The sequence below is a fragment of the Rattus norvegicus genome, chromosome 6 (genome assembly GCF_036323735.1).
Source record: "Rattus norvegicus strain BN/NHsdMcwi chromosome 6, GRCr8, whole genome shotgun sequence".
NCBI lineage: Eukaryota > Metazoa > Chordata > Mammalia > Rodentia > Muridae > Rattus > Rattus norvegicus.
The window spans coordinates 16,218,552-16,240,951 of record NC_086024.1 but is presented as its reverse complement, the minus strand read 5'-3'; the positions used below and the strand labels follow the sequence as shown (position 1 = coordinate 16,240,951).

At 46.5% G+C, this 22,400-nt stretch overlaps 1 protein-coding gene across 5 annotated transcripts in view; it reads right to left on the bottom strand.

Annotated features, from left to right (window-relative positions):
- Window positions 1-428: 428 nt before the first annotated feature.
- Window positions 429-22,400, bottom strand: part of Thada (THADA, armadillo repeat containing) — a 303,931-nt gene continuing 281,959 nt past the window's right edge. For 4 of the 5 annotated variants that reach the window (XM_006239705.5, XM_006239707.5, XM_017594120.3 and 1 more), the window contains 2 exons: window positions 3,593-3,762; window positions 429-2,636 (listed from right to left, as the gene is read on the bottom strand). In XM_006239705.5, the coding sequence (XP_006239767.1) occupies window positions 2,259-2,636; window positions 3,593-3,762 (548 nt within the window). In that variant the 3' untranslated portion in view covers window positions 429-2,258. The remainder of the gene's footprint in view (window positions 2,637-3,592; window positions 3,763-22,400) is intronic. The other variant, NM_001191769.1, reaches the window with a different exon arrangement.

Genomic DNA, 22,400 nt, shown 5'->3' with positions numbered 1-22,400 from the left:
GCAAAGGGGCCACTCAAATCTTAGGGCCCTCAAATGTAGTGACTTAGGGAAAGATGGCTGCTTTACTCTTCCCACCCACGTTGCTCTTGCCCCTAGTATTGCTGTGCAGCTGTGGCTCAAAGGACCCCAAAGGTAAGCATGATACCCTGTGACCAAGGTTTTCCTGGTTCCTCTAAGGACGCCTCAGGAAAGCATGCAGCATATCCCCCTAGCAGCTGTTAGCAGGATTTCAGACACAAACCTGTGGAAACAGCCGTCCTTCTTGCCCTCCCAGGCTGGCCACAGCCAGCCAAGATCCAAATCTGGGGTAATTCCCAGCCAACAGCAGCAAGAACACCCACTGGGTACACTTGGTAGGATGGACTTGAAGATAACATAACATGTTCTGGTACATGCTTTGGTACAGCATGCCCGCTAATGTGAAATGGTTTTATTGTTATGTAAATGCTTTTATTTCATTTTAGATGGGAGGGGAGAGGGAAGGTTTGGCCCTGATCAGATTAATCTTCCAAGGTTATCACCACATCACACCACTAGCCTCTCTCACCAGTTAGATCTTAAAATAGTGTGATGCTGGGTATAGTGGTATGTGCCTGGGATCCTGGCACTTGGGAAGCAGAGGCAGGAGGATTAGCACATGTTTGAGGCTAGCCTGGTGTAAACAGCATGCCTGACTCATCAAAATAAAAGCAAAACCCAAAACAAACAAACAAACAAATGTTAGGTTTTCAATTTTTCATCAGCAGTGGGGCTGCCCTGACGGTGACTCAGTAATTACTACAGGGCCACACAAACCACAACAGGGTGCTAAGTGTTTGTTAGACCACCTAGGGGATTTTCTGTTCCTCTTCATGGACAGGACAGGACACTGTTCCTGCATTCCCTCTTCCTGCTATAGTTCTCTACTCCAGCACAGCTCTGTTTTTGTGTTGCTGAATGGTTTTCTTCTCAGAGACCAATTACATGTAAAATGTCAGCTTCTCTGCAAAAGGAAATGCACATGAAATGCCTCCTGATCTGCACGTTCAGTCCCCTTTCCCCATAATTCTAAGTGACTGCTCAGCTGAGAAGTAGCTGAACATAGGTACAGGCCCTACAAGTTCCTGACTATGGCTGGCATGGTCTTGTGGATAACTAGGCATGTGGATCACACTACAGTGACAAACCCAAGCTGTGAATTTGAAGGCAAGTGCCTGTGGGTGAACAGGTAATGGTAGTAAGCTGGGCCCCAGTGATATGGCTCGGGGGATAAAGGTGCTTCTATGCAAGCCTGAACCTGAGTTGGATCTCTGGAACCCATGTACATGTGGAAGGTTAAACTGTGGCATGGGTGCCCTCCTGTAATGTGCAGGTGCTGATAACAGTTTAAGTTTTAAGAGACGAGGTTAGAACTCCAGCAGCATAATGTGTGCAAGAGTGCCACCTGCTGGTGTCTGAGCATGCCGGCTGCACTGGGCTTGGAGTGACAAAACCCTTAAGGTTTCTAGATGGAATTACTCAAGTGGTTTTTGGCACTGGAAGTAAAAATGGTTTTGTTGTTTCCACCAATCACAGGACAGTGAACGGTGCAGGCACCGAATGAATTCAGCATTTGCTCAGGCTTCCCCTTTCCCCAGGCGCCTCCACATAGCTGAAGCCAGGGATGTTTTGCAGGCATTTCTGGGGACGACAGGGAGGACTCTGAAGATGGGCCACTGAAAGGCTTGGACACGTAGATAATAAAACACAAGTATTTGCATGTTGTGGGTTCTTAATTTTCCCAGAATCTAGCGCCTGGAATATATTTCTCCTTTACTAAAATGGAATAAAAGTTTAGTAATCTGACCAAATGGGTATTTGCTAAGTAATCCAGTATCTATATACAAGCCCAAACCAAACCAAACCAAACCAAACCAAACCAAACCAAACCAAACCAAACCAAACCAAACCAAAGAGCCGTCTGTGTCTGTGTGTGAGACGTGTGCTAAAACTCAATCCTATGTAGTCAGTGTACAGGGAATAAATAGGCTCTGGCTTTGGGATGAAAAAGGCTGATTCAGGCCCGTAGGTGCCCTGCACCTGGAGACAGTAAATACGCAGACCAGGAGCCTCGCTGCCTAGGTTGGGCTCCCTTGAATGAGTGTGCTGAAGACAGGGTCCTCTGTAAGAAGGGACAGAAGCCGAGACTCCCAGAAGTGGGGAGGCACTGGAGGAAAAGTTTCAGTGGACGTCCATCACGTGTCTCGCAGGCCTAAGTTGAGGGCCACAGCCTTCTTTCTTCAACAAGCTGCTTCTGTTCTTGGGGCCATTTCTTGTCTCCATTCTCTAGGGCAGTCTTCAGCTCTGAGGACTTCCTTTCCTTCCAGACAGGCCAACAGCCGCAGGACAGCCAAAGTCCTTTCCTCTTGAATGCGCAGTCTTGTGTATTCTACTGTCTTCAAAAATTCAGCCGAGAGTGGAAGTTCTCTGAAGAGCTGAGAGATGAGGCGATGCTGCTCTGACGCTGTCCTTTGCAAGTGACTGAGCTGGGAGTGAGAGGACTGACAGCCAGACTGACAGAGGAGATGGAAGACTTGATTACACAGGTATTTCACGAAGGTCAGAGTCTCGGCCCAGAAGTTGACTTCTGATTTTTCAAATATGTGCTCTTCTTCCCCCTGGACCAAGTGAAAAACAGCCCAAGTCAGCCTCATAGGAGTCGTGTGGAGGCAGGCACAGCACTGGATGTGGGAGCTGTGTCTACTCCTGACATAGGGCCCACTTGGGTCTGTCAACGCCCATGCCACAGCACTTGCAGCTCTGAAGGTCACCTTCTACTGTCACTCTGTCCCTACTCTTTACCAGGGAGGAGTGTTTTCTCCAGCCCTACCAGAACCTTTGATAAAGATGTGAAGCAGCTCCATGTCAGGATACTCGGGGACTAGGGGTGCAGAAGTGGGTCTTAGGTTTAAGGTGCACTGAGAAAATTCAAAAGAGGCACAAGGGACGTCTCGGCAACAGAGCAAAGAGTTACTAGGACACGTGTGACAGCAGCCTTTAGAGACCAGGTTTCTGAAATGCCATGGGTGTCCACGGTTATTGCATCAAAAACACTTCATTACATCTTCCCCTTTCCTTACTTAGGTTTTAAAGAGCTGGTACACACTGACTCTTGGTCTGCTCAGGTTACCAGATAGCTAGCAGTCATATGTGGGGACAGATTGCTGTTTTCCTAGTGTCTGTGTTGCCTATGCAGGTCTTCAGTTTCCAGATGTGTGTGACCGCTCCCTATTAGGAAGAGGGATTAAGTGCCATGTTCCCTAGAGGGACCCTAATTCTTGGGAAATGCTCAGACTCAGCTAACATTAACTGATAAGCATTTTTCATAATTTCATTCTCAATCTTTAAGGTGCATATTTCAAAGTGCCCTTCCTAACTTGTCTGAACTATGTCATCAGAGCCTCCAAAGTCCTGTGAGCCTCACGTAGGAGACTTTCTCCCAGTTAGTCTCTCCTCCACATTGGAGCAGCCAGAGGCACACTTTTTACTACCTAGAAACTCCCCAGGCCCTCAGGGCCCCCCACCTTGGGGTTAGGACACTTTGTCTGTCCAGCTCCCTAAGTAGCTGGGTTACCTGATGTGGGCTCTGCATGAGGTCTTTGAGGTCACCACCCTCTTCCAGCAGCCATCCCAGGAGAATGGGCAGTCCTGGCCCCAGCTGGTCCCACTGCTGGAGCAAGTCACACAGGACAGCGAAGGCCAGGGTGAGAGCAATGGAGGCATCCACCTGGCAGAAGGCAAATTCTGTAGAGACAGGAAGAAGGCAGCCAATGAATGTAGCTCAGGGCCAGCCCTAAGAAGTGTGGAGGAGCCTGGGAACATGAAGGGTCTTGGCTAAAACCCTTGTCAGCACACCAGGGGTGGCAGTGGTGGTGGAACTGCTCATGGAGGGCTCCTAATCCCATCCCGGTCCTTCTGTCTACACTGTTAGAGTGGGTCCTTAGCCTGAACCCCACCACCGTGTCCTATCCAGAGCAGCAGCACCTGTAGGCCTAGACATTTCTCTTAGCCTCTAGCACAAGTGGAAGGAGAGGGAGCCCTGTCATCTCCGAGCAGAGCGGACCACACTGTACCTCATTGTTGACACGATCCTGATCCAAGGATTATAGACAATCAACAGAGGTGGTGGCTGTGCCATAAAATGCTATCTACGCATGCTGTCGTCCACATCTCACACATAAAAACATTTCCCATTTCTACTTCCCACCTCCCCAAAGTCTCGTGTCCCTGGCTAGCCTCAAACTGGATGTTGTCAAGGATGACTGTGATTTCTGATTCTCTTGCTTCTACCTCTTGGTCACGGGATACAGATATGTGCCACTATACAGACATGTGCCACTATGCTTGTCTGTAGCCAGGGATCAGCTGGATCGTTTGAGATCCTCTGCCTTTGGCTACCAAGTCCTGGAACTATCCATGTGTGGCACTCTGTCTGTCCAGTTTTATGCAGCACTGGGGTAAGCACTCTAGGCAAGCATTCTACCACCTGAGCTGATCTCAGCTCTCACACCATTTAGAAATGTAAAACCTATGGGGCTGGGTGGGCGTGGTGGTGACGGGTCTCGTAATTCCTGCACTAGAGAGGCAGAGGCTACAAAGTAACATTTGTTACCCCTGCTCCTACCCCAGCCCCCAAAGAAAAAAGTCCACTAAAGAGTGGAACAATGGGAGGGGAGAAAAAAAAAAAAGAAATGTAAAACCTTATATATCTCACAGCCATGCAAATGCAGCGGTGCACTGAATATTGGTCTTGATTTTTTTTTAAAGATTTATTTATTGTATGTATGTGAGTACACTGTCTCTGTCTTCAGACACACCAGAAGAGGGCATCAGATCCCATTACAGATGGTTGTGAGCCACCATGTGGTTGCTGGGAATTGAACTCAGGACCTCTGGAAGAACAGTCAGTGCTCTTAACCTCTGAGCCATCTCTCCAGCCCTGGTCCTGATTTTTATGTGTCAGATGAATTCTTTACCACTGAGCTATGACCTTAGCCTAGGATTTTGCCGACATTTTGTTGCCGTTGTATGAATAGTAAATTCCTTATCTTCTTGACTTCCTGGCTTTCCGAGGGTGAGGTACTGAAAGAGCAAGTATAGAAAGAGGAAGTAGGTATCTTGGGGGAACCCTGCTTACTTGACTCTCTGGTCTTCCCAAATGTGGAGTTCTGAGCAGGGTTGGGGTATTGACACTTTTACCATTGGTTTAAGCCTTCTCACCTTAGCACAAGGGAGCCTGGGCCTCAAGACTTAAAGTTTTCCATTCAGAGTACATCTCTGTGGAACTTCCTGCACGAGTGCTTCCATTTAATGATATACTTTTACTGAACCCTCCTATCTCCCAAATCCACAGTTCCAGCTCAGCTCAGAGAATGGCCTGGGCCATCTGACAACCAGTTGAATCTGCTTAGCACACCCAGGAAAGGGCTGAAACATGGACTAGAAGGCCAGGTCCCCAGGTGTTAGCTAGGCTAACGGAAGGTTTGTGGCACTTGCAGTCCTACTGAGTGTTTGATCTCCAGTCCTTTCAGGAGCTAGGGTTTTTTGGTGGTGCCAGGGCCTTATACAAGCCAGCCAAGTCCTGTGCCAGCAAGCCACATCGTCAGTCCCCAGCATCTCAGGATTGGGTGTTACTAACTCTGTCTGCACGTGAGGATATCAGAGCGGAAGCTAGTACTGTACAGTCACAGAACTGCCAACAGTTTCACATCACATCTGAAGCAAAGACTAGGAAATCAACAGGAACTGGCAGAAGCATATTTTTGGTTGTAGTTGTTGTTTTTGTTTAAAAGATGAGATAGGCAGGTTAGTGGCTGTCCGGCACGATCAGTACTTCTTGGAAGTGATAGAGCAGTGCCTCGACTCCCTTAGGCAGACACAGAGCTGATCCCTCTACTCTGAGCCTTGACTGACTGTTCTGTACACTTTAGCCAGCACTGGGGCAGGCATAAGTCTGTGCCTTGGTGTTAGTATAGTGCTAAATTACGGCTTGGAGCAGGCTACCTCTTCCCTGCAGGATGGCACCGTGAGAGAACTCCTCTGAAGTCTGTGGAGGTGAACAACATGCTGGCCTTTCACTTTTACTCAGTAAAAAGGCATGCATGGAAACCTGTATTATGGGATCAGCATTAGGTCAACTGATCTAGAGATTGCAGAAAAATTTACCCTCTGTCTGACTTTTCTACCCACCTCCTCCTCCTCCCCCCTTTGTCTTCCTCTTCCTCCTCCCCCCTTCCTCCTCTTCCCCCTCCCCCTTCATCCTCCTCTTCCTCCCCCTTCATCCTCCTCTTCCTCCTCCTCTCTCTCTTCCTCTCACCCTCCCTCTTTCTCGGGTCCTTCTCCCCTTCCCCCCTTGATCTTAAGGAAAGGACTGAAAGCTTGGCAGGAAAGATAAGAATTTCTTCCCAGGTCAGGTATGGAGGTACATACCATTAACCACAGCATTTTGGAGGCAGAGCTCCAGAGTTCAAGGCCAGCCTAGTCTATATAGTGGTCCAGGCTAGCCAGGGCTGCATACCATTAACCAAAATTCTCTTACTAGTAAAATCAATGTCTGTAGCTCAGATGACATATCTGTTGGGTCTAATAAAGAACACATGGGTGTGATTAGACATGCCACTAGTGTAACACAGGTGGTTAGACTGACAACAAAATGGCTTTCCTCTGTGCCATGAGTCATCCTTAGGAAGGGGTAGGAGAATGATAGACACAAAAAGAATGTGTGTGGGTGGCTGGACATGAACCTGGAGAGGATCACAACCACCAGGGAGTCTGCCAGGAAGGTAGGATGCTGGATTAGATGGTGGGGTCTCCTGCTCCAAGGGCCAGATGCAGCCTACTGCACAGAGCTGGGTCTCTGCTGGCCACGGTGCCTCTGAAGGAGCCTAGAGAAGGGCAAGGGGCTTTCCACTTAGCACTCGGGTTGGCAAGTCCATCAAGGAAACAAGAAAGCTGGCAGCCAAGCAACAAGTGTGGTTAGGAAGTGCACTGAGGACCTACCACACTCAAGGGGTCCTGAAAATCAGAAACAAAAGCTAAGGATTTAACCTACGAACTCTCCTTTTTCCATTTCAAAACTTACCACAAAGCTGTGGGGATCAAGGCAATGCAGAGAGAGATGAAGAGAGGGAGAAAGAGAGAGAGGGAGGGGCAGAGGGAGTGTGTGTGCGTGCGCGCATCCGTGCCTGTGTGCATGCATGCTTGTATGTACACATACAGGGACTTGCAGAGCCAGAAGAGGGCACTGGATGCCCTGGGGCTGGAGTGACAGGGTTGTGACTTGCCCAGGGAGAGTACAGAGTAAGTGCAGAGTAAGTGCAGGTGACTTTCCTGTCCAACCCCCCTGAGATGTCAAGGAGATGACTGGAGAGCTGCTCAGTGGTGAAGGCCTGAGCTTGTTTTCTGTAGCCCTGGAGACCCTTGTTTGAGGCATCTGTGGGAGCTTGTATCAGCTTTAGGGGACTGGTCAGGGTGTTGGGGGCCTGCACATTAACTACCTCTCTATTCCCAACCCATAACCCATCAACCTAAGTGATTTCCTACTCACAAATGTGTACTGTTCAGCTGCTGTGTGAGGAACTGAGAGACATGAGTGAACACCCGGGTCCTTTCTCAGAGGGTGAATAGCTTAGTTTCAGGGAAAATGACACATTCGTCTGGAAGAGCAGTGGCCATGTCTCACGGCAGAGAACTGTGCACCCTACTTCTTGCTCTCTCACTACTATTCACAGGGCTGTGTTCTTGCCCTGTCCATCTTGACATTTGACTAAGTGACCCTCTGATGAGAAAACAGCAGACTCAGTGTCAGCCTCACCTTGACAATGTGGCCAACAAGTCCTTCGGTCATATCCCTTTTCTCACCTGCCTCCTTCCCTTCTCCTCTTTGGCTTCATCTACTATATCCTTTTCTTCCTCTTAGGTTAGTCAGCCCTGCCTCAGGACCCTTACAGTGATTACCAATGGTAAAGGGGTTGATCTGTGGCTGAAGCCCATGGCTCTGAACTCCCTTGAGCTGTCCATTCAGCAGTCCCAGGGGAGGGCTGCAGATGTTGCTCTGTGGGAGAGTGCTTTTCTTGCACTGAAGGAGGGCCTGGGTTCAATCCTTAAGACTTCAAAAGGCCACTTTATATATCTCTGTCTCTCTTTATAGATATGGTCAGATAACATATGGAGAGAAAACATGTTTGTGTGTACTGGGTTTCTAACAGGTACTATTACTATTAGATTACAGTCTTACATAGACAACCTGCTTGTTTTGTTTGTGTTTCTCTAATGGGAAAACTCCTAGACTGTAAGAATGAGGTCACAGCAGCACTCAGGCTGTTGATGCTGGGGGAGTACGTAGGTGGAGACTGCAGGCAGTGGGTGACAGGCAGCCTGGTTGTGCAGCCCAGGCTCTGGATTGCTGCTGAGCTGCCTCTAGCCAGTGCTTTGCTGCTTGCCCTTGGATTTGTGCTTTGCCTTTGCCCTGCCTGATGTCTCGGGATCTTGGTCTCTATGATGCCATTACCCAGGTCTCCTAGTTACTGGGCTTCCAGTTGGATTCCTACACTGGGAAACAGACCCTGGGATACTGAGGGGAGGAAGGAGGAGAAGCTGGGAGTACCTCTTCCTGAGCCCTTCTCTATGACTCATCAGGGTCTGGTAGTGGCTAGACACCGGCACTGTCCTCCCGCCAGCTCTTCCTGGCCTCCAGCCTCCTCTCCGTGTGAGGGACAGCCATATTTCTACCATTGCTTGTTTCTGGGTGCCTCAAGTTTCACTTTTGCTTCCCTTACCCAGCAAGCTCCTCTCTGGGGAGGAGGTCTGCCTGCCAGTTAGGAGGTGGTGCTGGTGGCATGTGATGGGGTGAGAGAGTTGGGGATGCTGTTAACTTTCTGTAAGGCACATCAGTGTCAGCAGGGCCCACCCATAATCTCACAAAACACTTTCACTAGCGTTTATCTTAGAATAGCAAATGTCTTTAGGGTCCCCAGGATCTGGGGCCAATATGGAGAAGGAACCCTGACGACATGCCCTTTACATCCTTTGGAGAGAAAAGCAATAGCTCACAAGCAGCCCGTCTGTAAACTACTGCCCAGAGGTGGAAACGTGTTTCCAGGTCTGAAGGGATCTCAGACTGCCATTATTTTGACATTTAGAAAATAGTACAAAAACCTTTTCAAATATTACACTTTCGATTTTGTTTAATTTTTTACCTGTTTTTTTTTTTAAAGATTTATTTATTTCGGGCTGGAGAGATGGCTCAGCGGTTAAGAGCACCCGACTGCTCTTCCAGAGGTCCTGAGTTCAATTCCCAGCAACCACATGGTGGCTCACAACCATCTGTAAAGAGATCCGATGCCCTCTTCTGGTGTATCTGAAGTCAGCAACAGTGTACTCATATACATAAAGATTTATTTATTTATTATATATAAGTACACTGTAGCTGTCTTCAGATACACCAGAAGAGGGCATCGGATCTCTTTACAGATGGTTGTGAGCCACCATGTGGTTGCTGGGAATTGAACTCAGGACCTCTGGAAGAGCAGACAGTGCTCTTAACCTCTGAGCCATCTCTCCAGCCCCCTACCTTTTTTTTTTTTTTTTTTTTTTTTAAATGACACCAATGGCCTAGGTTCCCAAAAGTTTCTGCAGTCCTCTCTTTGTAATGTGACCTGCATAGATGTTCTGATCTGGGTGGGAATGGTTTTGTTTTTAATCTGTAATGGAAACCAACTGCCCTAGCAACCCCTCCCCTCCTCTTACTGTTTTTTGTTTGTTTTGTTTTTTTAAAGACAGGATCTCACTGTAGTCTAGGCTGGCCTCAAACCCATTACATTAAAATGGCCTGAGTCTCATGATTTTTCTGCCTCTATAGTATTGGGATTACAGGTGTGGCTTATGATGTCTGGTTCCTTTAATTTTACAGAATAGATTATTTAAAAATGATTTTTTAAAAAGATTTACTCTTATTTATTTGTATGTGTGTGACTGTGTATATGTGTGTCCGTATATGTGCTTTTGGGTGCCCTTGGGGACCAGAAGAGGGTGTTGGCTCTCCTGGGATTTAAGTTGTAGGCAGTTAGCTATGAGGGGCGCAGCATGTTGGATCTGAACTGCAGTCCTGTGGAAAAGCTGCATGTGCTTTAACCATTGAGACGCTTCTCTAGCTGACTCCCTGAAAACCCTTTAAATGCTGAAATAATAATTTAGAAAAAAATTCATTTCAAACATCTGAGTTCCCTCTTCAACTTTATTTATTTATTCTTATTTATTTAATTTTATTCTTTATTTTTGAGACAGGATTACACTGTGTTGCTCTGAGTGACCTGGAACTTGCTATGTACAACAGGATGGCCTTGAACTCACAGATAACCACCTGTCTCTGCCTCCAGAGTGGCTCCCAATTTAAAGAAATGGATGCAGCTGGGCTGGAGAGATGGCCCTGGTAAGTAGAGAACTGAACCCAACTCAGAACACTTGGGCCTGCACTTGGTGTTCCACACATGGCAATCTTCTGGCTTGAATCAGTTCAGCCTTCCTTCAGGTGACCATTACCTTTTTTTTTTCTTTTTTTCTTTTTTTCTTTTGGAGCTGGGGACCGAACCCAGGGCCTTGCGCTTGCTAGGCAAGCGCTCTACCACTGAGCTAAATAAATCCCTAACCCTGACCATTACCTATACATACATACATACCCAAGGGTCCCATGCCTACAGCTCTGAGGATGGCAGATAGCTTGTGCTACTCTGCCCAAAAGTGATTTCCACAGAATGGCAATCTGACCCCAACCTCAACCACATGGTGGCTCACATCATCTGTAATGGGATCTGATGCCCTCTTCTGGTGTGTCTGAAGACAGCTACAGTATGTATGTATGTATGTATGTATGTATGTATGTATGTGTACACACACACACACACACACACACACACACACACACACACAGAGTAAGTCTTTTAAAAATGTAATAAAAGGATTTAGAAACACAGTTTGAAATGTTAAGTATCTATGATTCTGTTCTCTGGAAATCACTGCTCCCAGTCTGAGCAGAAGCTTGTAGATGCTGGCCAAGTGACCCACCACTAAGCCACAGTCTCTGCCTTAGGGATTTTCTATCTTGAAACTGAATTTATGCTCACACCCCTTCTTAATACCCTTCTCTGTCTCATGTCACCCCTATTCCTATCAGCTGTCCTAAAAAAGGGTCTCCCTCCCTGAGGCCTGATGTCTACATGCTGACATGGCCCTAGGCTGCTGGAAATGGGAGCTGAGCCTGCAGAAGTCCTAGGAGAGGGAAGAGAAGCAAGGAAGACATAAAAATCTTCAAGAACAAGGCATGAAAGAAGTACTAAATCTGAGGAGGGCAACAGAGAGGCCAGCTGAACAGAAAGAAGGGTCAAAAGGTCCAGGGTGCATACATGTATTTCCATGTGGGTGTGGTGTCCTTTCCTTTCCTCATGAGTGAGATCAACCCAGTGTTCTCAAAGTTTACTGCTTTATGCTCTGGCCTTAGCTGTCTAAGACCTGTTATAGGTGTAAATTAATCGTACCCTGCTTTAAGGCTGGGTTTAGAGTAAGAAGGGTTCAGACCCTGCGCCCAGGGAAAAGCACCCCCTCTTCCTATCACTGTCTTGTTTCTGACTGTGACCATAGCACACTATAGTCACAGTGACCAGAAGTTATTTTAGTAGTGACAATGAAAGCTAAGCATAGCAGTATGCACCCAGGGCTAAGACTTGGTGTTAAAGAACGTAAGGTAAGTCAGACACAGTCCACAAATGGGAGCCAGAAAATCTAGTCGTGACTACAAATTCTGACAAAGCTAAGAGTTTTTTCCCCTTACTGAATTTACACATAGAGGAATTGCTATTCAAGATCATGAGGGAAACCATGGGATCTGGACTCATTCCTGTCCTCTACAGAAAATTGGTCTAGGAGTTAAATTGGCCTCATGAAGTTATGATAAGTCATTTCTTAAAAATTACTTAAAAAGTAATCCAGGTTAGTATAGTTAGATTATAATTTGTTTTGACGAAGTCGCAGCGTCCTCTAGGTTAATGATGAGGTCAGAGCACTGATGTTATTCTGGAATGTATGTAGGCTTGAAGGAGGGAGGCGGCCAACCACTGTATGTCTGGTCCTCACTTGGAAGGGGCAGCCTGGCCTGCTCCGCAGCCCTCAGGACTGCTTGGCTGTGCAAGTGCTGTGCCTTGGGGTTCTCAGGGGCTCTCCTAAGCCCTCGCCTCTACTGCACTTTCATTCGTTCTTGCCTGGCAATGGCCTCATCTTTTGTCCTGGCTTGTGCGTTTCAAAAATGAGGGCCTGCAACCCCTGCAGATTTGCCCCAGCTCTGTCCCACCGAAGCTGCTTTGCCTCTTCCTTACTCCTCCTGCTCTAGAAACAATGCTGGGTTCTCACCAGTTTCCTGGTTTCTAGATCATCCTCCTTGATTCAAAGCTATTCCCTTTCCTGTCAAAGTAGCCCTGACCTAGCTTATGGTGGCCAAACCTGTCATCTCTGTACTTGTGAGACTGAGGTGGGAAGACCAGGAGTTCAGGATCAACTAGGGCTATGTGAGACTGCCTCAAAAACCAACCAACCAACCAATCAACCAACCAACTAACCAAACCCAACCTAAACCATCCCACAAACAAAGGCAGCCCTGACCGAATTGGGCCTCACTGAGCCTCAGTGGCTGCTCTTGCTATGGAACTCTGTAGCTCTCTGGGCTGTGAGCCCATCTGCTGCTCAGTTCAGCTCTCTGGCCTAGTCAAACCTTCTCCAGAAACATCACATCATGTCAACGTGCTGTCTCCCACTTCCACCTTGTCTGCTTACTGTCATCTCTTCGGAGCTTCTTCATCTAAGGAGATTTTTGTAGCTTGCCTTTATTCTTTTGGGTTCTTCCTAGATCTAGCAGTTAGGACAATGTGTTGACTGCCAGTGTTTAGGGGTACAGAGCAGTATGCCTGCTGTGCTTTGTCAGGACTGACTTAGGAAGAATGTCCGTGGAGAAAGACATCCAGTATCTTGCAGGAATTAAAACATACATGCCGGGTGATCTGAAACTCCACTATCAAGTACATAACCAGAGACCTGGGACTCAAACAACAATGTGCACAGGGACAGTCAGAGAAGCTCTTAACAACCAATGTCCACTCACTAGCAGATGAATATAGAAACAAAACATGGTAAAGCTAGACAAAGGAATATAGCTTAGACCCAAAAAGAAAGTGCTTGATTCAGACTACAAAGTGGGTGTGCCTTATATAAGCATTATTAATAAAGCCAAGCACAAGTGCATATTCTATGGGTCAGTTATATGAAGTGTCTAGAGAAGGCAGACTCACGGAGACAGACTGCTGGTCTTCAGGGGCTGCTTACTGGCTGTATTTTTTTTTCCAGAAGAGTGATAAAAATGTTCTGGAGCTGGGCAGCAGAGATGACTGTATAATACTGCAGGTGTATTAAATGTCACCGACATTTGCTCTCAAATGGTTAATTTTGGGCTGGTGAGACAGCTCAGTGTATAGGGATGCCTGCCTTAAGCTTGACAACCTGAGCTTGATCCCTTGATCCCACATAAAGGTCTTCTCCACTCCACATGCAATCTATGGCAGGGCACTCTCTACCCTCCATAACAGAGAAGGTTTAAAAAGAGTTTAGTCAAAATCATATTTTAGATTTAGTTTTTATTATGTTTAAATTACTGATTTATTTATATGTATATGAGTGAGCTGTCTTCAGACAGACCCAAAGAGGAAATCAGGTTCCATTACAGATGACTGTGAGCCACCGTGCAGTTGCTGGGAATTGAACCTGGAACCTCGGAACAACAGCCGTCTCTCCAGCCCTGGGTTTATTTCTTAACTTTATATGTGTGAGTGCTTTGCCTGCATGGACATGCAGCATGGATACCTTATGTGTTGGCTCCTCTGGAACTATAATTTCAGACGGTTGTAGAGCCACCACGAGGGTCCTCTGCCAGGACAAATGCTCTGAACTGCTGAACCCTCTCTCAGTCTCTAAAATGTTTATAATTTTGTTATATAATTTACATCTCGAAGAAAGGAGCTCTAAGGAAATGTAGCAGGGGGTGGGGAGATGGCTCAGCGGTTAAGAGCATTGATTGTTCTTCCAGAGATCCTGAGTTTGATTCCCAGCAACCACATGGTGACTCATAACCATCTGTAATGAGATCTAATGAGATCTGATGCCTTCTGGTGTGTATGAAGACAGCTACCCCATACTCATAAAAATAAATCTTAAAAAAAAAAAAAAGGAAATGTGGCAGAGAGCATGGCCAGAAAAGAGGACCCTAGATAACTGAAGTCTGTGCCCTGAGACAGTCGCGGAAGATGGGTGCTTAAGAAAGTACCCTGTTCAATTAACACTGCTCCTTGGGACATAGTCCTAAAAAAAGTAGCCTGGATATAGAATTTAGGGGTAGGGTCTGTTTGGCAGGCATGATGTTTTAGATTCTATCTTAGAACAACCAAAAAAGAAGTGAAAATGGGGGCGGGGGCGGGGGGAAGCTAACCCTCCTCCTTGTTGGCCAGGGCCTGGGCTCAGATCAGACAGTCTAGGGGCGAGGAGGACTGGAGTATGTGTGAGCCCAGGAGGGCCATCTGCACAGCCTGGAGCAAAGCTGCTTTCTGTACTTCATCCCAGTCAGGAATAAAGCAAGGGCTTTCACATTTGAAGTCACCTGTGCTCACCAGCCTCAGGTGGAAGCTAGCCCAGAGGAATGGAGCTCCAGGCCAAGCAGGGTTGTATCACTGAGCTGCAGGGAGCAGTCAGTCTCTTCTCTGAGATGACAGATGCACTTCTCTGGTTTCTATCTCATTGCCCCTGCTTTTAGCTGGCCCTTTTCATGGAAGCCTATAGGAAGACTGTTGCCTGACTCCACACACAAAATGCTGAACACGACCATACGAGGGAGCATTCCTGGAAGAGAGGCAGCCTTGAAGCTGGCTGGTGTCTTTTCCGTCCCCTTTGAGCCATTTGCTGAGCCTTTGGGTCCTCTCTCTGTCAGCTTAGTTGTTCAGTAGTCTTCATCAGAACAACTGAAGAACTGCATGCTTCCTAGAGATATGTATAGCTTCTGGGGAGCTGCATGTTTCAATCCAGCCAGAGTCCTGGGCCAGCCTACACTGTGAATGAGGGCAGGGAGCCTCCCTCTACTGGCATTCTCAGGAGTCCTCTGTTAAACTGTGTTTCCACTTCCTAGCTCATTCTGCTTTTAGAATGTCCCCAGGCCTAGGGAACAGTGAACTTAAAAGGCTATTACACAGCTGCAGAAGGCTCAGGAATAGGCGTTTGTTTAGCATGTGTGAAGCCCAGGTTTTGATCTCTGTGGGGAGGGGAAGATATTATGAAAACAGTTCTCAATCTGTTCTGCTGGGAACTCATCCATTAGTTTTATCATCTTTTCTGTATCCCCTCTTCCTCCTGGCAGAAGCCACTGTACTCTTAACTTTCTAGTCGGGGCTATATCTTCTTCTCTTGGCCTCTGATTGGGATACCCTGGCATTCTCCTTTGCCATTTTTAGACAACCCCTTTCCCTTCGCAGTTCACCCTGATGAGCAAGTCTTCCTCTCGGTCTAGACCTACAGATCCGTGTCTTTAACACCCAGGAAGATGTCCTTGCTGGTGTCTGCTTTCACCATCCTTCCCATCGTAACTCCAATATTCTTAAGTTCAAGGTCTGTCTTAAGTCTCAAAAATAAAATTAAAACACAACTTATGTAATCCTAACATAGAATGGTACAGAATATACATTCATTCCCATTTGAAAAGGGAGGAAAGGGGCAGTGAGGAAAAACTAGGCTTAAGACTAAAACCCAGTAGGGCAAACAGCAAATTTTGCAGCTTCAAGTCTGGTATTATCTAAGGCTTTGGTTTCAAAGATTTCAAGACGCCAAACATAGTAACACATGGACAACAATAACATGTTTGACTAGCCTTTTGGGATGAACCTTCACCTCCTCTACTCACACTAGCAGCAAGCTAGTGTGTATACAGGTGCTTTGTAAAAGCAGAGAACTGCTGGGATTCTATTGTAAGCTGAATGCCCCTTGGGGAGCCTTTCTTACTATTCCAGTACAGCAGGGGACCTCTTCTTATCCAGTTTTAGCAATTACTATCAGACTGTCTTTAGCACAGTTGCACTGTGCCTTTAAGCTCCAGTGCCTTTTCCTCTGAAGGTTTGTAGTTTGCACTTTTTCCTGTCCCACTTACCTTCTCAATTTTGATCTGCATACGAGCCATCAGTGATGGCCATGCCATAGACTCAACATTATAATGTGGACATTTTCTGTCCTGAAATTTCCCTCCATCAAGGAAATTAGCCCATTACATTTAAATTTTTTCCAAGTAAGTTCTTAGTACATGGGCAGAAAGCAACCAGATTCTTTGCCCCTAGTCTAGTTGTGAATAAAGACCCGTTCTCTTCTAAAATCTCATCAGCTGAGCCTCTGCACCGCTCTCAGCACTACTACTGGTCTGCCCTGTTAAGACACCCTTCCTTTTATTGCTTTCTAGTCTACAGTTCCAAAATCTTACCCATTTCTCAAAAAAACAAAACAAAAACCAACCAAACAAAAAAAACCATGGTCGGGGCTGGAGAGATGGCTCAGCGGTTAAGAGCACCCGACTGCTCTTCCAGAGGTCATGAGTTCAATTCCCAGCAACCACATGGTGGCTCACAACCATCTGTAAAGAGATCCGATGCCCTCTTCTGGTGTATCTGAAGACAGCTACAGTGTACTTATATATAATAAATAAATAAATCTTTAAAAAAAAAAAAAAACAAAACCATGGTCAAGTTCTTCACAGCCACAACTCCGTTCTTTGGAGCCAGCTTCTGCCTTACTTTTCTGTTGCTGTGATGTAACACCGGAAGGAAGAGTTTGTTTTGGTTTATGGCTACAGTCATATGGATTAAAGTCCATAATGACCTCCACAGGCTTGTGTACTTTAACACTTGGTCCCCTGTTGGTGGTGCTGAATGGGGAGATTATGGAACATTTAGGACAAGACGCCCTGTCCCTCACAGGGGCAGGCTTACCCCACTTCCAGTTTGCTCTTTCCGTTCTCTGGTGTTCTGACAAAATGTGACTGACCAGCCCTCTTCTGCTCATCTGTTCAGGTTCAGCTCTAACGGTCTCTCCTCTGAAGAGCCCCTCCTCTTTCCCTTCTTCCAGTGACAAACTCTACAAACCAGGATCTCAGCCTCTACTGCTGCAGAGAACAGGGCTTCTAGCGTTCGCTCCTTTCTCCTCAGTCCTCGGGGCCTGAACTCGCTCTTTCTACCCTCTCACTCAGTCTGGCTTCTCATGTCAACAGCCACACACCACAAAAGATTTCTGCAGTTAGCGTACTGCTTTACCTAGAATGGTGGTAGATTTTTTCAAACAAAAATATACTACTGCTGCTACTACAACTACTACAACAGCTACTACTACAACTACTACAACAGCGACTACAACTACAACAGCTACTATTACAACTACAACAGCCCCTACTACAACTACTACTACAACAGCAGCTACTACTACAACAGCTACTACAACAGCTACTACTACAACTTCTAAGGCAGGAGGAAGGAGAAGGAGCAGAGTGTGTGGCCTGTGTCCTACTCACTCATAAACTAGGCACTGCGTAGTGGGAAGTACCACGTTCTTCTCTGGAAACATGTTAGGTTTAATGTAGGTGCAGGTTATTTTATGCACACATATAAATCTCCTACCTTTGTTCAAGGTGCTTATTTGCTCTGCACAGGGACCATTATGAGTACAGAAAAGTGTTCATTGTTACATATGGCATGCTAAATGGTTTTGCTTCCTGGCAAAGTTCCAAACCATAATTATTAAGGGAATACAGCTGCTGAGAAATTCTTGCATTACAGGAGGCTTTGATCCTAATCTGCCTTCTATCCCCGACATGAGTTTTCACAGGTGTGGCTGTTGCTCAATGTGGGCCCTTTGGAGGTATGGGTCAGGGCTAGCATAAGTGCTAAGTGTAAGGTGGCCAAGAGCTTCTCTCCTTAGGCTCTGTTGCTGCCCATTCTCCATGCTGAGACCCTGTAAGCAAGAGGATGTCTACAGGAGCCAGTATGGGAGCCAGAATGCTGTGCCTCTCACCTTCAGATTCCCACACACAGTGGTACCTTGGGTTCTTAACCTCACTCTCCATCTCCAGTGAGGTGGAGCACTAACCAGCTCTGTAGGACTTTGTTCAGCAGAAAGCCTTAGGCCTCCAGTGAGTCAGGTGATCATTTCATTCCCATCAAAGGCAGGAGAGCTGCTATCAGATTTTTTGGGTAATTTCGTTGTTTGGCAAGAATGGCACTCAAATTCACCCCAAAGCCTCTTTTAGAGTCAAAAAGACACCTTGCGGGGCTGGAGAGATGGCTTAGAGGTTAAGAGCACTGACTGCTCTTCCAGAGGTCCTGAGTTCAATTCCCAGCAACCACATGGTGGCTCACAACCATCTGTAATCAGGTCTGGTGCCCTCTTCTGGCCTGCAGGTGCATACATGCAGGCAGAAAGCTGTATGATGTATACATAATAAATAAATAAATGTTAAAAAAAATGACTTAAAAAAAAAAGACACCTTGCCATCATCACAAACATCAAGCCACTTCTGAAATATAGCAAGAAATTGAAGGGCTAGACCTAGTCTTTCAGCCCCTTCCACTCATTTCCTGTCTGAAAGAGACAGGAACAAACCTCAGAAGTCCCTAAATTCACAACAGAAAAAAGGAGACTTCCAAAATCCATGTGCTAAGGATCTCAAATTCAGCAAATAAACAGGAGTTTACAACGGAGAGAAAAGCCTTGACCTTCCCGCATTAACAGATGCCGTCTGGCATTTGGGCTGGAGATGGAGCCCTGCTCATCTTTAGCGCTTGTTTTAAATGCAGATGTTCTGTGAGATGTGGGACCACCTCATCTTACAGAGGCTGAACCGGACACACAGAAGTGTCAATGAGGTCAGAAGGGAGTAACTTCTGACTGCAGGTCCTTATCCTATCTGGGAACTCCTTTCCAGCCCGAGCGCTTCCCGGGGAGGAGCCAGCCCTGCCTGCCCTGTGCTGCTGGGGAAGAGGGAGGGAGAGCTGCAGCGTGCAGGGCAGTCAAGGAGAGCAGCAGGTCCTGAGGAAGGGAGGTCTAGAGTGGACGGTCTAGGGTTTGGAAGGAGTCAGAACTCGAAATCAGAAGGCTAGGAGGGAATCATAAACAGCAGGAGGGCAAGATGTCCCTGGTTGGCCGGAGGTGTCTAAGACTTCTTCTCCGACAGGCCAACTTAGTGGGAATCTCCCCCCACACCATTAGTCTCTTCTATGCCCCCATTATAGTCTACAGCATTCCCCTCCTCCCTTCAGTCCCATCCACTCCCACCTTCCCCAGTGGCATCTGTTCTAGGAGGCTGCACATGAGCTCATCCTGGATATGAGTCTTCCTTCCTCCTCAAGGTGAAGGTCAGTGACTCACAGGGCTAAAAGTGAACTGAAGGCCACTTACTTACCAAAAAAAAAAAAAAAAAAAAAAAGAAAAAGAAAAGCCAACATGCTCTCAAAAAGTCAGATTCCCACATTAACACAAACCCTAATAGTAATTATATCCTACACTCAGCTATGTATATTTAATTGGGAGTGAGAGCAAAGTGGGGAAAAGGAGAGGTGAATGGGGGAAAGGCAGGGGTGGGGCCTGGCAGGGCCCTAACAATGCTTCTGCTGCTGTGCACCTATACCTGGAAGCTTCAAGAGAGAAGGGGTGCTGGCTACAGTACAGGACACAGCTCCATTTGAGTTTTAGGTTAGCAACTGATTATGGCTGTTCACTGTAAGAATTCCCAAATAATGCCAGGGTCATGCTTTTCACTTGTTGCTACCTGATTCTCAAATTTAACTGTATGTTTCCACTTTTACTCACCAAGTCTGACAATCCAGGAAAGACCGGAATACTCTGGATGACTGTCACAGTGACCAGGGCAGTCCTCACACTGAGGGTCGGGGGTCATGAGGTTTATGAGTGAGTAGAGCATCTTGCTAAGATATTTTACTAAGTTGTGGAGAAATCAAGTCAGGATTGGAGTAGGAGGGTGGATTACCAACCCCCTGCCATGGTCCTCTCAGTCAGCTCATGGCCTCTTCAGCTGAGACTATTCTGTGCCCAATCCTCGCCAGGGGTTACAGAAACTAGAACATCATCCACAGGCCTCTTGCTGGACTCTGAGGGAACATGGCCCGTGGAAGCTTCCAGAAGGTTTTGGAGATTCCATGGTAGGAAATAAGGTTGTGTGAGCACAACAGAACCCTCAACTCTAAAACAAAACATTGTTCCTAAGTTCTAGGGAGTTCAAAAAGGAATTTTAAGTTCGATTTAGCCAGCACACAGATTTCTGAGCAGATGACGCAGGAGGCTGCTTTCAATTACTCACGACAGGTTCGCCCTGCACTTGCTGGGGACTCAGCCACGGTGACAGGGGTCACTGAAATTTGTTAAGGGGCCAAAAGAGGCTGGCTTGAGACTAAAACAGAGACTTGATATTTTGAGTCCATGAAACCCAAAGTCCAAGGCCCTTCATTCATGGTCCTGACTAGGAAAACCTGGCAAGGTCACACCTCACAACTGGCTCCAACTGTTTAATCCGGTGATGACTACAGACCCACATGTTTGCATTCTGTGCTCAGTCCCTTCAGGCAGAGGGGAGGGGGATGTATGGTATATTTTTTTTCCCCGTATAGCTTTCTACATGTACAAAAATACATTCTGATAACTATCATTATAGCTTAAACTGGAATAATTTTGGATTTTGACTTCTAGCTCTCTTTTCATTTTCTTTTTTTTTTAAATTAAAAAGAAAAGAACTGCCTTTATTTTGTGAGCATATGTGGCTGTGTATATAAGGACATGTGCTATATGCATGTGTATGGAAGCCAGAGGAAACGCAGGAATCTGTTCTGTCCTTCTACCATGTGGGGCCGGGGATCAAATCCAGCTTGTCAAGCTTGCTGGCGAATGTGTTTTCCAAAGAGCTGCCTCACTGGCTCCTACTCCTTTGAGACAAGGTTTCGCTATTTAGCCCAGGCCATCCTTGAACTTGACTTCTGAGTGCCCGGCATGTTCTGTCCCACTTCCCAGGCAGCAGTATCCCATGGCGCCTTTACATGTGAGTTCCTATGGGCCTACTCCACAGAAGTACTCCTCCTACTCCTACTTTCACAGAAGAAGGGATTACAATTTATGTAATTCTTTGATGTATACTCGAGCTGCTTTATCTAAACAAAACAATGTTAAAAGGCATGAACTCATAGATATACCCTTGTACATGTGTGTAAAACTCTATTTCTATAGGGATATTCCTAAATGTTTGGGCCCCAGCTCACTTGGTATACACTGTACATTTCAGAAATACCACTGAATTGCCTCTAGAGATGTGACCATTTTCACTTCCCTGGGTCTGACTGCCTCGGGGAGAGTGCTCTCTTCACTCTGTATCATCACCCAGGGAACGGCCCGAAGCTGTGCTCTAGTTGGCATTATTATACTGTGGATAAAGCAGGGGGTTGTCTTTCATTTGTACTGCTCACATCCAGTCATCTACGAGAAGACTGGTTTTACTACCTTTCTCTTAGAGGATTTATGTATGTGTCGATGCAGAGGCTGATGTCAGATGTCTTTCTTCTATTGCTCTCCACCTGACTTATTTTTTTAATATTACATGTATGTATGCATAACTCTGCATGTATGTACGGTATGTATGTATGTGGGCATGTGCATGCTGTTGTGCATGTGTGGAGATCAAAGGACAACTTACAGGAGTAAATGCTCTCCTCTACCATGTGAGTCAAGGTTCAAACTCAGGGAGTTAAGCTCAGTGGCAGGACCTTCACCTGCTGAGATCTTGACAGCTCCACCTTAATTTTCGAGACAGAATTTCTAGTCTCTCAATGAGTCTGATGCTCACTGATTGGCCTGAAAGCCCCTGGCATTCTTCTGAATCCACTTCCGCAGGGCTGGGATTATAGGTGGGTACTGCCATGCCTGGCTTCTTACCAGGGTTCTGGGGATCAGAGCCCAGGCCCCCTGCTTGCACAACAAACATGCTGACTGAGCCATTTCCCCAATCCCTTGATGAAAAAGATGACATCTTTGTATATTCTTTATAACATATTACAAGTGTTTCCTCTAAGACGAGCTTCACATATTTAAATCTTCTTATTGGAGATGGGGTCCTACCATGTTGCCCAGATTGGCTTCGAACTCATGGGCACAAGTAATCTTTCAACCTGAACCTCCCAATAACTGGGGCTACAGTCTGTGTGTACCTGCTCACCTATTTTAGTACTGATGGTGTTTTTAACTATTTGGGCCTCAAGGGAATCTTTAAT